Genomic DNA, 12,506 nt, shown 5'->3' with positions numbered 1-12,506 from the left:
AAATAGGGATGCACAGGAATCAGGTCAGGAAATAATTGTGGGGGTGGGGAAGTAAGGTTAAAGATTAAATGTGGTAACGTAACACGTGCAATGCAGTCTCTGGGACATAATTACAGCTCACTAGAGCCTGAGCTCACTAAAGGGGACCCATTAGTGTTACAGCCCAGATTCAAGATCCCCATCTACTAAAGACTAAACTGAGTGGCAAGGAGCAAGACCTTGCAGCATTCTTATCATCTTTGACTTCACAACTCTGGATTGCTGGGCAGGTTAGACATTTTTGTAGAATGCTCAGCTCAGCGCCAAGCCTATGGGACATAGGTAAATATGTGCAACAGTTAAAGGCAAATGAGAAACTGTCATCTGGGGACGCACAGGCCTCAGGATAAAATCTTGTTGCAACCTCAGTACAGCCCAAGGATCACCTGCATCAACCTGGGAAAATTTTTTAAAATGCTGACACACAACCAACTTTCGTTTAACAAGTGTGTGCATTTTAGTGAGAGGAAAGCTAATCAGTGAAACAGCGATATGTCCCATAGAGAAAAATACAGTGGGGAGAGGAGAAAGAACGTTATGGAAAATGGTCACAGTCTTAACAGTAGGGTACTCTGGGAAGGTGATTTGAGCAAAGAGCCACGTGGTTATCAGAAGAGTCAGGCGGGGACTTCCCTGGTGGCGCAGTGGATAAGAATCTGCCTGCCAATGCAGGGGACACGGATTCGAGCCCTGGTCCGGGAAGATCCCACGTGCCGCGAAGCAACTAAGCCCGTGTGCCACAACTACTGAGCCTGGGCTCTAGAGCCTGTGAGCCGCAACTACTAAAACCTGCGCGCCTAGAGCCTGTGCTCTGCAACAAGAGAAACCACTGCAAGGAGAAGCCTGCGCACTGCAACGAAGAGTAGCCCCCATTGGCCGCAACTAGAGAAAGCCTGTGCGCAGCAATGAAAACCCAACACAGCCAAAAATGAATAAAATTAAATCAAAAAAAAAAAAAAAAAAAAAAAGGAAAAAAAGTCAGGGGGAGGGAATAGCTAGTGCTGCTTAGAATTTGTGCGTTAACACTGCCTGGCTCAAAAGAGGCTGTCGGTAAATGAGATGCTGTTTTTATCAGTAGGATTTTGTATAACTCAGAGTTAACTTTCACCGCGGTCTCTGCAGTGTAACTGCTTGTTTCTGGCTCTGGAAAAAAAGAACAGGAGTTCGAGTCACTAGCATGCCCAGACTGCGAACCAGGAAAAAGGGGTCTTCTATTTGTAAGGTCAGTGTCACCTGTGAGAAGTGCCTTCGACAGGGCCGTATTTTTTTTTTTTTTTTAAACAACAGCTCCTGTTTATTTATTTTTATTTTATTTATTTATTTATTTATTTATTTATTTTATTTATTTATTTTTTATTTATTTATTTTATGTATGGCTGTGTTGGGTCTTCGTTTCTGTGCGAGGGCTTTCTCCAGTTGCGGCAAGTGGGGGCCACTCTTCATCGCGGTGCGCGGGCCTCTCACTATCGCGGCCTCTCTTGTTGCGGAGCACAGGCTCCAGACGCGCAGGCTCAGTAATTGTGGCTCACGGGCCTAGTCGCTCCGCGGCATGTGGGATCTTCCCAGACCAGGGCTCGAACCCGTGTCCCCTGCATTGGCAGGCAGATTCTCAACCACTGCGCCACCAGGGAAGCCCAGTGTTTTTCAAACCAGAGTCCGCCGGCCCTCTGCATCAGCACCATCAGAGATGCTAGTTTAAAAAACGCAGGAACCAGGAATCTGCATTTTCCAGCTCGGGGCCAACGCGGCTGAAGAACGAGACCCTTCCAGTGAGCTGGCTTTCATTCTGCGGCCAGTTTCCACACGAGCCGGTCGCTTCCGGTTGGCGCCCTAACATCATCAGGCAGCGCCGGAAGTACCCTCGCGCTGCCTAGGAGACAGGACGCGGGCCCGGCTGCTGACAGGGCCGGGCCGGCCGCGCCCACCCGGTCGCCATGGAGCTGCCTCCAGGGCCGCGCGATGATCCCTGCGCCTGGGACGATGACTCGGAGCCGGAGCCGGAGCCTGACCCCGACGCACAGGCTGAGGCTTACGTGGCCCGCGTGCTCAGTCCTCCGAAACTCGGGCTGGCGCCCTCGCGCGCCCCTCCGCTGCCCGCGCCCGCTGTGTCCCTTGGCGCTCTGGAACCGCGGGCCGCGTCCAAGGGCCCGGCGGTGGCGGTTCCGGGCCTGCTGAGCCTTCCTCCGGAGCTGCTGCTCGAGATATGCGCCTACCTGGACGCGCGCCTCGTGCTCCACGTCCTGCCGCGCGTGTGCCACGCGCTGCGCGACCTCGTGCGTGACCATGTCACCTGGAGGCTACGCGCGCAGCGCCGCGTACGCGCGCCCTACCCAGTGGTGGAAGGTGCGCGCGCCCGGGGGCCAGGGTGGCCCGCCCAGGTCAAGCTTGGGGCGGGGGGAGGGTCCAGGGTGCTGTAAGTACAGCCACTGGAGCAGACTACCTGGCTGTCCTGGCTCAGCGGTGGCTGAGGTACTTACTGGTGGTACCAAAGCCCCTGACCTCTGGGTGGACTATGAGGCAGATACTTGGGGTCCTGAGGCTGTGGAAATCTACTTGGGTAGCTAGGGTCCCTGAACTCGGAATCCAACGATCCTCAGGCTTGGAGTTGACACAGGGACTTGAAGTCTTAGGCTGTCAGAATCTCCTTGGGGCTCAGAGGAAGCCCAAGAATCCCCAGGTTCTGGGTCTAGGTACTAAGGCAGTAACTAGTGATGCCAAATCCCCTTACCTCTAGAGTCTTCGCCTAGGTGAGGGTGAGGCAGGACTCAGGTCCAGAGCCTGCAACCCTTGAACTTAAGCTAGGGTTTAGAGGTTGGGATCCCTGATATTAGCAATCACAGACCCTCGAGTCCAGGTTCTAACCTGGGATCTTAGGCAGGGGCTGGTGGTAATTTCTCCTGCCCCCAAGGTCTTTGGTCCCTAGAGGATAAGGCAGCTTGGTGATCTTGAATTGATGGGACTTTACTGAACAGCTTGATAAAACATAGATGTTTGGTTGGGTCAAGGGCTTGGGTTCTGCATCTTGACAAAGCTCCCAGGTTTGGGATGCGGGTTTGGGAAACACTTCCATGGGTCTGTTTCAGATGGCCGAGGCAGGAAGTGTTAGTTATGAAGTCCTAGCTCTTGTGCCCAGCCTGAGGGTTGGGAGGGCTGAGGTTGGACCTTAGCCAGGGGTGAGGCAGGGCCTTAACGTCCTGAGGCTGCTATCCCCCAGACTTGGGTTGGGGGATGAGGCCCGGGAAGGTGATCCTGAGGCTCCAGTTACCCAATTTCTGGAAACTGGGTAAGGAGCAATCCTAGACCTGCTTGGCACGTGCGTGGGCTGGTGGTCCCAAAGCTAGAGCCTCGGCCTCCTTGGGTGGGGTAAGGGATCCAGGTGGGTTCTCTCCAAGTCCGGTTCAGGTTGTGCTCCCCGGAAGCCAGCGCGGTGAGCTTGGATGGCTGGTGTGGGTGGTGGCAGGGTTCCTGCCCACTGGGGACCCTGCTCTTGCGCCCCACAGAGGAGGACTTTGACTGGCCAACAGCCTGCATTGAGCTGGAGCAGCACCTGTCGCGCTGGGCAGAGGATGGGCGCAGGGCTGAGTACTTCTGCCTGGCTGATGGGCACTTTGCTTCCATTGACTCAGTGCTGCTGCTCCAGGTGAGACGGGGGTTGGTGGAGGGCCAGGCAGTGGTGGGCCAGGGTGACCCCAACAACATCACCTCACTCCTCTCCCAGGGTGGGACACTCTGCCTGTCAGGCTCCCGAGATCGCAATGTCAACCTGTGGGACCTGCAACAGCTGGGGGTGGAGCCCAGCCGGGTTCTGGTCAAGGCCCTGGGCACCCAGAAGAACAGCACTCACAAGGTGAGGGAGTAGGAGGCCAGGCAGAGGTAGGAGGCGTGCGGCCTGGGTAGGGTACCGTGGCTAAGGGCACGGGTTTTGGCACCAGACCTCACAGATTTAAATCTTGCTCTGCTATTGTTAGTGTGACTTTGAGTGAGATGTATGACTTCTCTGGGCCTTAGTTTCTGCTTCTGTCCAGAGGTCAATTAGGATGAGGACGAATGAAATGAATATGCATTAAGAGCGTTGCTCAGGCTCATATACAGTAGGTGCTTAGGAGATGTCAGGTATACCTTGAGTGGCCCCAGGTAGGGCAGTTATGAGGCCACCCTTGGGGATCAGACAGCTCTGAGCATGACTGTCATCTCATGAGAGGTGGTCATGGAGGGGCACCTCCACCAGCCATTGAGGTGGTCTAGGCTGGTGGCCAAGAGCTTGGTCTCGGAGCCAGGCTGCTGGGTTCAAATCCCCACTCTGCTATTTCCTGGCTGTGTGACCTTGGGTGAGGGACTCAACCTCTCTGTGCACCAGTTTCATTATCTGTAGAACAGGACACATCATAGTACTCTCCTCAGAGGGTTTGGTGAGGAATGAGTCAGTGGGGAGCTGCGTTCTGTGAATTTTAGCTCCTGACACAGGGACTTTTTTTTATGCCCATTTTCCCAATGAAGAAACTGAGGGACGGTACTTCATTCACCCAGGTCATGGAGTGGAGGCCCCATTCTTTTTTCTTTTTCCCCATACCAAGCAGCTTGCGGGATCTTAGTTCCCCGACCAGGGATTGAACCCGGGCCACAACAGCGAAAACCCAGAATCCTAAACACTAGGCCACCAGGGAACTCCCTGGAGGTCCCATTTTTGTGTGTGCCGCGCAGCTTGCGGGATCTTAGTTCCCTGACCAGGGATCGAACCTGGGCCTTTGGCAGTGAGAGCTCGGAGTCCTAACCACTGGACTGCCAGGAAATTCCCATGGAGGCCCCATTCTTAATCACACTGTCATGTGGCCTCAAACCACCACTGCTGCTGAGGCTCTGCAGAACTCGATTTAGGAATATTATTAGGTTGGGGTGCGCATGTCCTGGGCTCTGAGGGCAGACCCACAGACCTAGGCTCTAATCTCTACTCAGTGCTGACTCGCTCTGGGTTCTGTGAAATGGGGAAGATCACACGGGTCTGGTCCCACAGGGCTGGGTGTGGTCACTGGCGGCGCTGGACCACCGAGTGTGCTCTGGTTCCTGGGACAGCACGGTGAAGCTCTGGGACATGGCGGCTGATGGGCAGCAGTTTGGCGAGATAAAGTGTGAGGGGTTCTGGGCAGGGGGGCCTGGGTGGGCAGGGGTCTGTCTGGCCACAGCCCCAGCCCTGTGGTCTGTGTGTCCCCAGGGCCAAGGCAGCTGTGCTGTGCCTGTCCTACCGGCCTGATATCCTGGTGACTGGCACCTATGACAAGAAGGTGACCGTCTACGACCCCAGAGGTGGGCTGGGGACCCTGAAGCCTAGGTGGGAGAGCAGGGCTGCCTGGTGTCTCCAGGGTCATCCTGGGGAAGGAGACACTTGGGCCTCACAGTCTAACTGGGGTGACAGTCACGTAACGAGAGGCTGACCACTCAGAGTGGCCTGTGTTGTGCTGGGGGCCACAAAGGTGACAGGTGGGGGTGGGTATTGGGGGCAGAGGAAGCCCCGCCTCCACATGGGGTGGGGTCAAGTACTGGAGGGCTCCCAGAGGAGGGGCCTCTGAGCCTGAGTCCCATAGGAGGCAGGACAGTCCTTGAGAATTCTGGCTCCCCCACCTCCTAGCTGTGTGACCCCAGTCAGGTTTGAACCTCGGTTTCCCCATTTGTCAAATCCAGATAATAATAACTCCAGCCACGTAGGGCTAATGGGAGGAGATGACAATAAGAACTTCGGTAGATTAAATGTTTACATTAAAATGCCTAGAATGAACTCGGCCGGGCACATAAGCCTTTTCCATTGTTTATTTATTCATTCTTATTTATTTATTTTTTTATTCATTCTTATTTTAATTGAAGGGCCCAGTGTAACTTTTCCAGGCAGAGCCAGAGCCGGGATGGGGTGGGGGCAAGTCTCAGGCTAACCTGCAGGAGGAGGGAAGCATTTTATGCTGGGACTTGCTGAGGTCCATTCTGTACTGAGAGCAGATGGGACTGGAGGAAGGAGAGGGGATGGAGATGGGTTGGGGGGGGTCTGGTGGTCCTGTGAGGCCCGGATCCAGCTGGGGTGGCAGAGGAACAACAGGGTCACCTGTGGGATGGGGGTTGGGGGAGCAGACAGAGTAGTATTTTGCCAGGAAGGATGGAGACCCAGGGTCCTGGGGTGGGCCAGGGGGCCTCCAAGGGGCTCTGATGTCCCCCCTCCTCCCTGGCCCATCGCCCATGAAGTTGGCCCGGCCCTGCTGAAGAGCCGGCGGCTGCACTCAAGCGCGGTGCTGGCGCTGCTGGCGGACGACCGGCACATCATCTCAGGCAGCGAGGACCACACGCTGGTGGTGTTTGACCGCAGAGCCAACAGCGTCCTGCAGCGGCTGCAGGTGGGCGCTCCCCAGGGGGGCTGGAGGGACCAGGGCTGCGGCGGTGCCCAGACTGGCCTGAGCTGCTCCGTCCCATGTCCCTCCCACAGCTGGACTCCTACCTGCTCTGCATGTCCTACCAGGAGCCTCAGCTCTGGGCCGGCGATAACCAGGGCCTGCTGCATGTCTTCGCCAACCGGGATGGCTGCTTCCAGCTCGTCCGGGTCTGCCAAGGCCCTTGCCCCCGCCCGACCCGCCCTGGGCTGCCTCCCTACCTCTTAACCCCTGGGTGGCAGTGGGGGACTGGCCTTGGGAGAGCCACGCCTGAGTGTCACCTGTCCCTCCCTTCCGCAGTCCTTTGATGTGGGCCACAGGTCTCAGATCACAGGGATCAAGCACTCCCTGGGGGCCTTGTACACCACGTCCACCGACAAGACCATCCGGGTGAGGCCCTGCGACAGTCCCCCCTCTCTACCCGCCCTCACTTGCCAGGAGCACACCTCGTGACCTTTGCCCATTGCCCCTCACCAGGTGCACGTGCCCACAGACCCACCAAGGACCATCTGCACTCGAAGCCACCACAACGTGCTGAATGGGGTAAGGCCCTGTCCCATGCACCCTGCCTGGCTGCTCAGAGGACCCGTGACTCCTCATGTCCCCACCCTTGCAGATCTGCGCTGAGGGCAACCTGGTGGTGGCCGCCTCTGGGGGCCTGTCGCTGGAGGTCTGGAGGCTGCAGGCCTGAGCAGGCAGATGTGGACGTGGATCTGCTGGCTGGCAGGCTGGGCTGGAGCCTCCGTTCTCGGGGGGACCTTCCCCCACGCTGGTGCTGCCTCTGCACCGCCCCACAGGCGTAGGGCACAAGGGGTCCTGGCCACGGTCCGGTGGGGGAGGTCCCTGGGCTGGGCCCCATGCCAGGGGAGGTGAGGTTTGTGTTTCGGCCAACCCAGGGGGCTGCTCCCCACCCTCGGGCCCTTGTTTGTGTTATGATTTGGATGCCTGCTCTCCCTGGAGAGCAAAGGAGAAATAAACCTGATGTACTGGTGCTCCGGCCTGGACCGTGAGCTTGGTGTCACCTGAGGGCTCCGCCCGAGGCTGCTTGGGGCTGGGATGCCAGGGATGTGCGTGTGTCTGTGAGTTGGTGTATGAAAGCCTCAGCGACAGCCACTGCTGTGTGTGTGTGTGGGGGTGCACCTGTGCCCGCCCGAGTGCATTTCAGGGATCACATACGTCTGAGTGTCCCCGGGGAGGCCGGTCTGGCTGTGTGTGTTGTTATAGTATTCCTGTCTGTGTATGTCTGTGTGGAAGAGGGAGACGCTTGAGAACGTGGCACCTGTATGATGGCACCTGTGTGTGTGTGCGCGCCATGTGGGCGTGTATGCGTGTGGCACGCGCTGGCATGTAGATTGTGACTCTAATCCCGGGTGTGTTTGTGCAGTGGGACAGGGGATCTGCTAATGCTACCCCAAAGGCTGGAGGGCGGGCAGCAGGTAGGGGTGAGGGAGGGGCGTGCTCCTCTGTCCAGGGTCCAGGGTGTGTGTGGGCCCCTGTGGCCGTGACCCTGGAGTGGGCGGGGAGGGAGGCTGGGCCAGTTGCACACCACACTGGTCCCTGCAAGCCCAAAGTCCCCCTTTGCCCCCCATCGCAACCTGGCCAAGCCATGCCCTGAGGAGCATTCACTTCATGTTTATTGAGGCCCCCTGGGTGGTCTGGGCTACAGGGTCATAGGATGGTGCAGGGCTTCTTCTCCTTGAAGGGGTTGGTGGCAGCTGGGATGCCCACAAGGAAGGGGTCACTCTTGGCCTGCTCCGTGAACTGCAGCAGGTCAGTGGCCGCCTTGGATACCTGCAGGCCAGCCCGGTTAGCCAGACCTGGGCTGGGCTGTCCACCTGCCCCCTTGCTCAGATGCACCCGCCTTGCCCTGGCCTCACCTTCACACGGTCGATGCCCACCTCCATCTGCAGCTGCTCCACGGCTCAGTGGGCCTGCCCGATGTCGCTGCCAATGGTCACCTTGCCGGGCATCTGGGGGAGTCGTGAGCAGAGCCACAGGCAGCAGGCTGAACCCCAAACCCTGAGCTCCCACACATCCTCCTGTGTCCCCTGGGGACTGAGGGATGGGAGTGGCTGCTCCCCAACCCCTGTCAGGACCACATACCTCAGCTGAGGACTCCGGCTACTCCTGGCTGCTCAGTCCTCCTCCTGCAGCCCCGCTCTGGCTCCCGCCCCCACCACCCTGGCCTCTCCAACCCCTTCCCCTCCCTCCCCAACCCCTGCAGAGACTTTGAAGCCAGGACACTCATGGAGCGAAATGTCACCAGCGGCAGCAGCAGCTGCTGAGGCTGGCGGGGGGGGGGTCCCTGCTCCAAGAGGCCCAGTGGCTGCCCTGGTGTCCCGTGTCACCTTGGCTGGGGGAGTGTAGGGGCCCTGGGCTCTCACTGACCTGTTTGATCCCCTGCTGCTAACTGGCCCCTACGGTCCTTCTTTGCCAGGCTCCGGCCCTACTCCGATGGGTGGAGGTGCAAAGTGTAACCTGCTTCAGGTGCAGCCCCGTCTCTCCTCTCTCCAGCTACACTCATGGCCCAGGGTTCTCATCCACAGATGACTCAATCCACTCACTCATGCTGATGGCTTCCCCTGCCTCATCGCAGCCCCTCCCCTGACCTCAGACCCACCTGAGGAACCTCCTCCCTCCTCGGTCCATCACACCCATCTCTCGGTTGTCTCCCACCTAACTTGGCCAAAGCTGGACTCTGGATCATCTTCCCCCGAAACCTCCAGCCCCCAAATTCACCACCATCCATCCAGCTTCTCTGGCTCAAATCTTTAACTCCTTCATTCCTTTCTTCCAGTATTCCCACATTTGATCCTTCCTCAAGAGCCATCAGATCCACTTTCTTTTGTTTTAATTAATTTTTTTTTAATTGGCTATAGTTGATTTACAATGTTGTGTTAGTTTCTGCTGTACAGCAAAGTGAGTCAGTTATACATACACATATATCCACTCTTTCTAAGATTCTATTCCCATATAGGTCATTACAGAGTACTGAATAGGGTTCCCTGTGCTATTCACAGATCAACTTCCAAGTTGTCAAACTGGTCCCTTCTCTCCACCCTGTTGGTAGCATCCGGGTCCTGGTGCCCCCAGCTCAGTGTGCCTGGACCAGTGCAGTTGCCTGGTCTCCCCTGCCCTGCACAGCCCCGACCCCGTTCTCCTCAAGTCAGCCAGTGGGATCTGTTCAATAAATCACACTACAACACGGATGAACCTTGAGGACATTATGCTAAGTGAAATAAGCCAGTCACAAAATGACAGATAATGTATGATTCCACTTATGTGAGGTCCCTAGAGTAGTCAAATCCATAGCGACAGAAAGCAGAATGGGGGTTGCTGGGGGCTGAGGAGAGGGAGGGAATGGGGAGTTAGTGTTTGATGGGTAAGTTCTGGAGATGAATGGTGGTGATGGTTGAACAACAATGTGAATGTACTTAATGCTTCTGAACAGTGCACTTAAAAAATGGTTACAATGGTGAATTTTATGTGTATTTTACCACAATTTTAAAAATTGGAGAAAAATAGGGCTTCCCTGGTGGCGCAGTGGTTAAGAACCCGCCTGCCAATGCAGGGGACATGGGTTTGATCCCTGGTCCAGGAAGATCCCATGTGCTGTGGAGCGACTAAGCCCATGCGCCACAACTACCGAGCCTGTGCTCTAGAGCCCGCGAGCCACAGCTACTGAAGCCCGCGTGCCTAGAGCCCATGCTCCACAACAAGAAAAGCCACCGCAGTGAGAAGCCCACACACTGTAACGAAGAGTAGCCCCCACTCGCCGCAACTAGAGAAAGCCCATGTGCAGCAACGAAGACCCAAGGCAGCCAAAAAAAAATAAATAAATTTATTTTAAAAAATTGGAGAAAAATAAATCAGAGCCCCTCAGTCCGTTTAAAAAACTCTCCTATTGTTTCCCAGCCTCTTAGAGTAAAACCCACCCTCCTTACTATATAGCACACAGGGCCCTGCCTGGTCTGGCACCTTCTGCCCTCTCTGAATTAACTTCTTCTCAACCCCTTCCCCCTTCATTCTTCATGGATCACCCTGACCTCACTGTGTGTGTTTGTTTGTCCATTTTTGCCAAGGTCCCAATATGTGCCCTCACACTGTGCAAAGTAAAAGGAACAGCGTGAAACCAGACAAAATCCTGCCCTCACGGAGCTGCTGTTCTAGTCAGGGAACAATGAACAAGAGCAAACAAAATGTATTAAGTGCTGTGAAAGACAACAAAAGCAAGGTAAAGGTGAGAGCAGGTGGTCAGGGCAGGCCTCTTGGAGGAGGTGACATTTGGACTGAGGCCCAGAGGAGAAGGAGCTGGGGAAGTGGGTGTTCCAGGCAGAGCAGCAGGTGCGTCGCCCCTTGGTCAGGAAAGAGCTTGGTGGGTTCTAGAACAGCCAGGAGGTCAGTGTAGCTGGAGAAAAGTGAGTGAGGGCAAGTGGTGGGACACGAGGGCAGGCAAGTCAGTGCCTTCTCAGGCCACGGTGAAGAGCTCGGATTTTACTCGTAGGAGGAAACCACGGTAACAGCGTTTTAACAGAGAATGACATACCTGATTTTTGTTTAAGGAACTCTCTGGCTACAGCTGGGGGATGGACTGAAGGGGAAGGTGCCCAGCATGGAAGCTGTGGGGATGAAGAAAAACACCTGGATACAAATAGTGAATCATGTTGTACACCTGAAACTAATATAAGGTTATATGTCAACTACATCTCAATTTAAAAAAAAAAAAGGAAGGGCTTCCCTGGTGGCGCAGTGGTTAAGAATCCGCCTGCCAATGCAGGGAACACAGGTTCGAGCCCTGGTCCGGAAGATCCCACATGTCCCAGAGCAACTAAGCCCGTGCACCACAACTACTGAGCCTGCGCTCTACAGCCCACGAGCCACAACTACTGAGCCCGCGAGCCACGACTACTAAGCCCACGTGCCACAATTACTGGAGCCCGTGCGCCGCAACGAAGACCTAATGCAGCCAAAAATAAATAAATAAAAAGAAAAGAAAACAAAGAAAAGCACCTATTTTGTAGGTAGAATTTGGCAGACATGTGGAGGGATTGGATGTGGGATGTGAGAAAAGGGGAAACATCAGGCTCAACTCCCCAGTTTTCAGCCTACTAGATGAGTGGAAGGTAGGGCTGTTTGCAGAGATGTGGCAGACTGCAGGAAGATCAGGGTTAGGTGGCGAGGGAACTGAAGCCAGGAGTTTGAGATCCAAGTGGGGGCTGTCAAGGAGAATGTTCTGTTCCTCTAATTAAGTAGGCTCCTTTTTAGCCTCAGGGCCTTTGCACTGGCTGTTCTCTCTCCCAGTGGGAATGGCCTCCCTCAGATCTTCACATATGGGGCCTCTTCTGACCTTGGCTGAAATGTCACCTCCTTGGCATCCTTCCCCAACCACCTCTCCCTCCAAATAAAACCACCAACTCTTCCACCTACCCCCAACCCCATGGACTCTCACATCAGCCCGTTTAATTACATAGCACTTACCACTGTTGTTACCCTTCTAGCTCCCCAAACTGTGGACTCCAGAAGGGCAGGGTCTGCATTTTGTTCACTGATAAATATGCAGCACCCAGCACAAAGCCCAATGTATAGTGTAGACTCCATAAACTGCAGAGTGAGTGATTAAAGGGGTCCCTCTGGACCAGACCCTATGCATGGTTTGGAGGACCTATGAGATACAGACACCACCCTCCAGGATCTCAGTCTTGCTGGAGGGAAAGAGATGTCAGCCCTGGATCTCAGAGGAGGTCTCTTACCCAGAAAAAGGTCAGGGAAGGCTTCCCAGAGGAGGTGACAGCTGCAGCTGCCAGGGGAAGGAAGACCAGAAGGTTATGCAGCATGTGGAGGCTCTGGAGACTTGCAAGACACGAACAGGGATCACTATCCCATTTGACGAGAGACGCTCAGAGGCAGAAACTATCTGATACTTCCAGGTGATTCGAATTCTGTCCAAGGGCGACGTCTAAGAAGCCATCCTCTCTCTCTGAGAGGACAGAAACGAATGGGCAAGCGCCACGCAACGTGGTGGGTCTCCAGCGGGCTCCTCATTCATCTGAGACTGAGAAC

The 12,506-nt window shown here is 55.5% G+C and overlaps 2 protein-coding genes across 6 annotated transcripts; one reads left to right on the top strand and one right to left on the bottom strand.

Annotated features, from left to right (window-relative positions):
* The first annotated feature begins 1,406 nt into the window (after positions 1–1,406).
* FBXW9 (F-box and WD repeat domain containing 9) lies at positions 1,407–7,438 on the top strand. Of its 3 annotated transcripts, XM_082383087.1 has the most exons (10): positions 1,411–2,382; positions 3,540–3,679; positions 3,758–3,886; positions 5,051–5,163; positions 5,249–5,340; positions 6,265–6,413; positions 6,503–6,616; positions 6,747–6,836; positions 6,924–6,989; positions 7,063–7,438. In XM_082383087.1, exons 1-10 carry the CDS (start codon positions 1,974–1,976, stop codon positions 7,135–7,137), a joined length of 1,377 nt encoding a protein of 458 aa, XP_082239213.1. In that variant the 5' UTR covers positions 1,411–1,973; the 3' UTR covers positions 7,138–7,438. The 3 variants fall into 3 exon arrangements, with proteins under 3 accessions (XP_082239214.1, XP_082239212.1, XP_082239213.1); XM_082383088.1 differs by lacking the exon at positions 6,503–6,616 and having other exon boundaries at positions 1,407–2,382; XM_082383086.1 differs by having other exon boundaries at positions 1,407–2,382; positions 6,924–7,438.
* On the bottom strand, positions 5,348–12,449 carry GNG14 (G protein subunit gamma 14). 3 transcript variants are annotated; one of them, XM_082383110.1, is made up of 4 exons: positions 12,197–12,449; positions 10,993–11,065; positions 8,324–8,416; positions 5,348–6,127 (listed from the first exon to the last, which is right to left on the bottom strand). In XM_082383110.1, the coding sequence occupies exons 1-4, from the start codon at positions 12,278–12,280 to the stop codon at positions 5,952–5,954; spliced, it is 426 nt and encodes a 141-aa protein (XP_082239236.1). In that variant the 5' UTR covers positions 12,281–12,449; the 3' UTR covers positions 5,348–5,951. The 3 variants fall into 3 exon arrangements, with proteins under 3 accessions (XP_082239236.1, XP_082239237.1, XP_082239235.1); XM_082383111.1 differs by lacking the exon at positions 5,348–6,127 and adding an exon at positions 8,063–8,237; XM_082383109.1 differs by lacking the exon at positions 5,348–6,127 and having other exon boundaries at positions 8,063–8,416.
* Between the last annotated feature and the right edge of the window lie 57 nt (positions 12,450–12,506).

This window comes from Balaenoptera borealis (genome assembly GCF_965194805.1).
Source record: "Balaenoptera borealis genome assembly, chromosome: 2".
NCBI lineage: Eukaryota > Metazoa > Chordata > Mammalia > Artiodactyla > Balaenopteridae > Balaenoptera > Balaenoptera borealis.
Note: the sequence above shows the minus strand (reverse complement) of the source record. Positions and strands in the feature narration are given on the sequence as shown.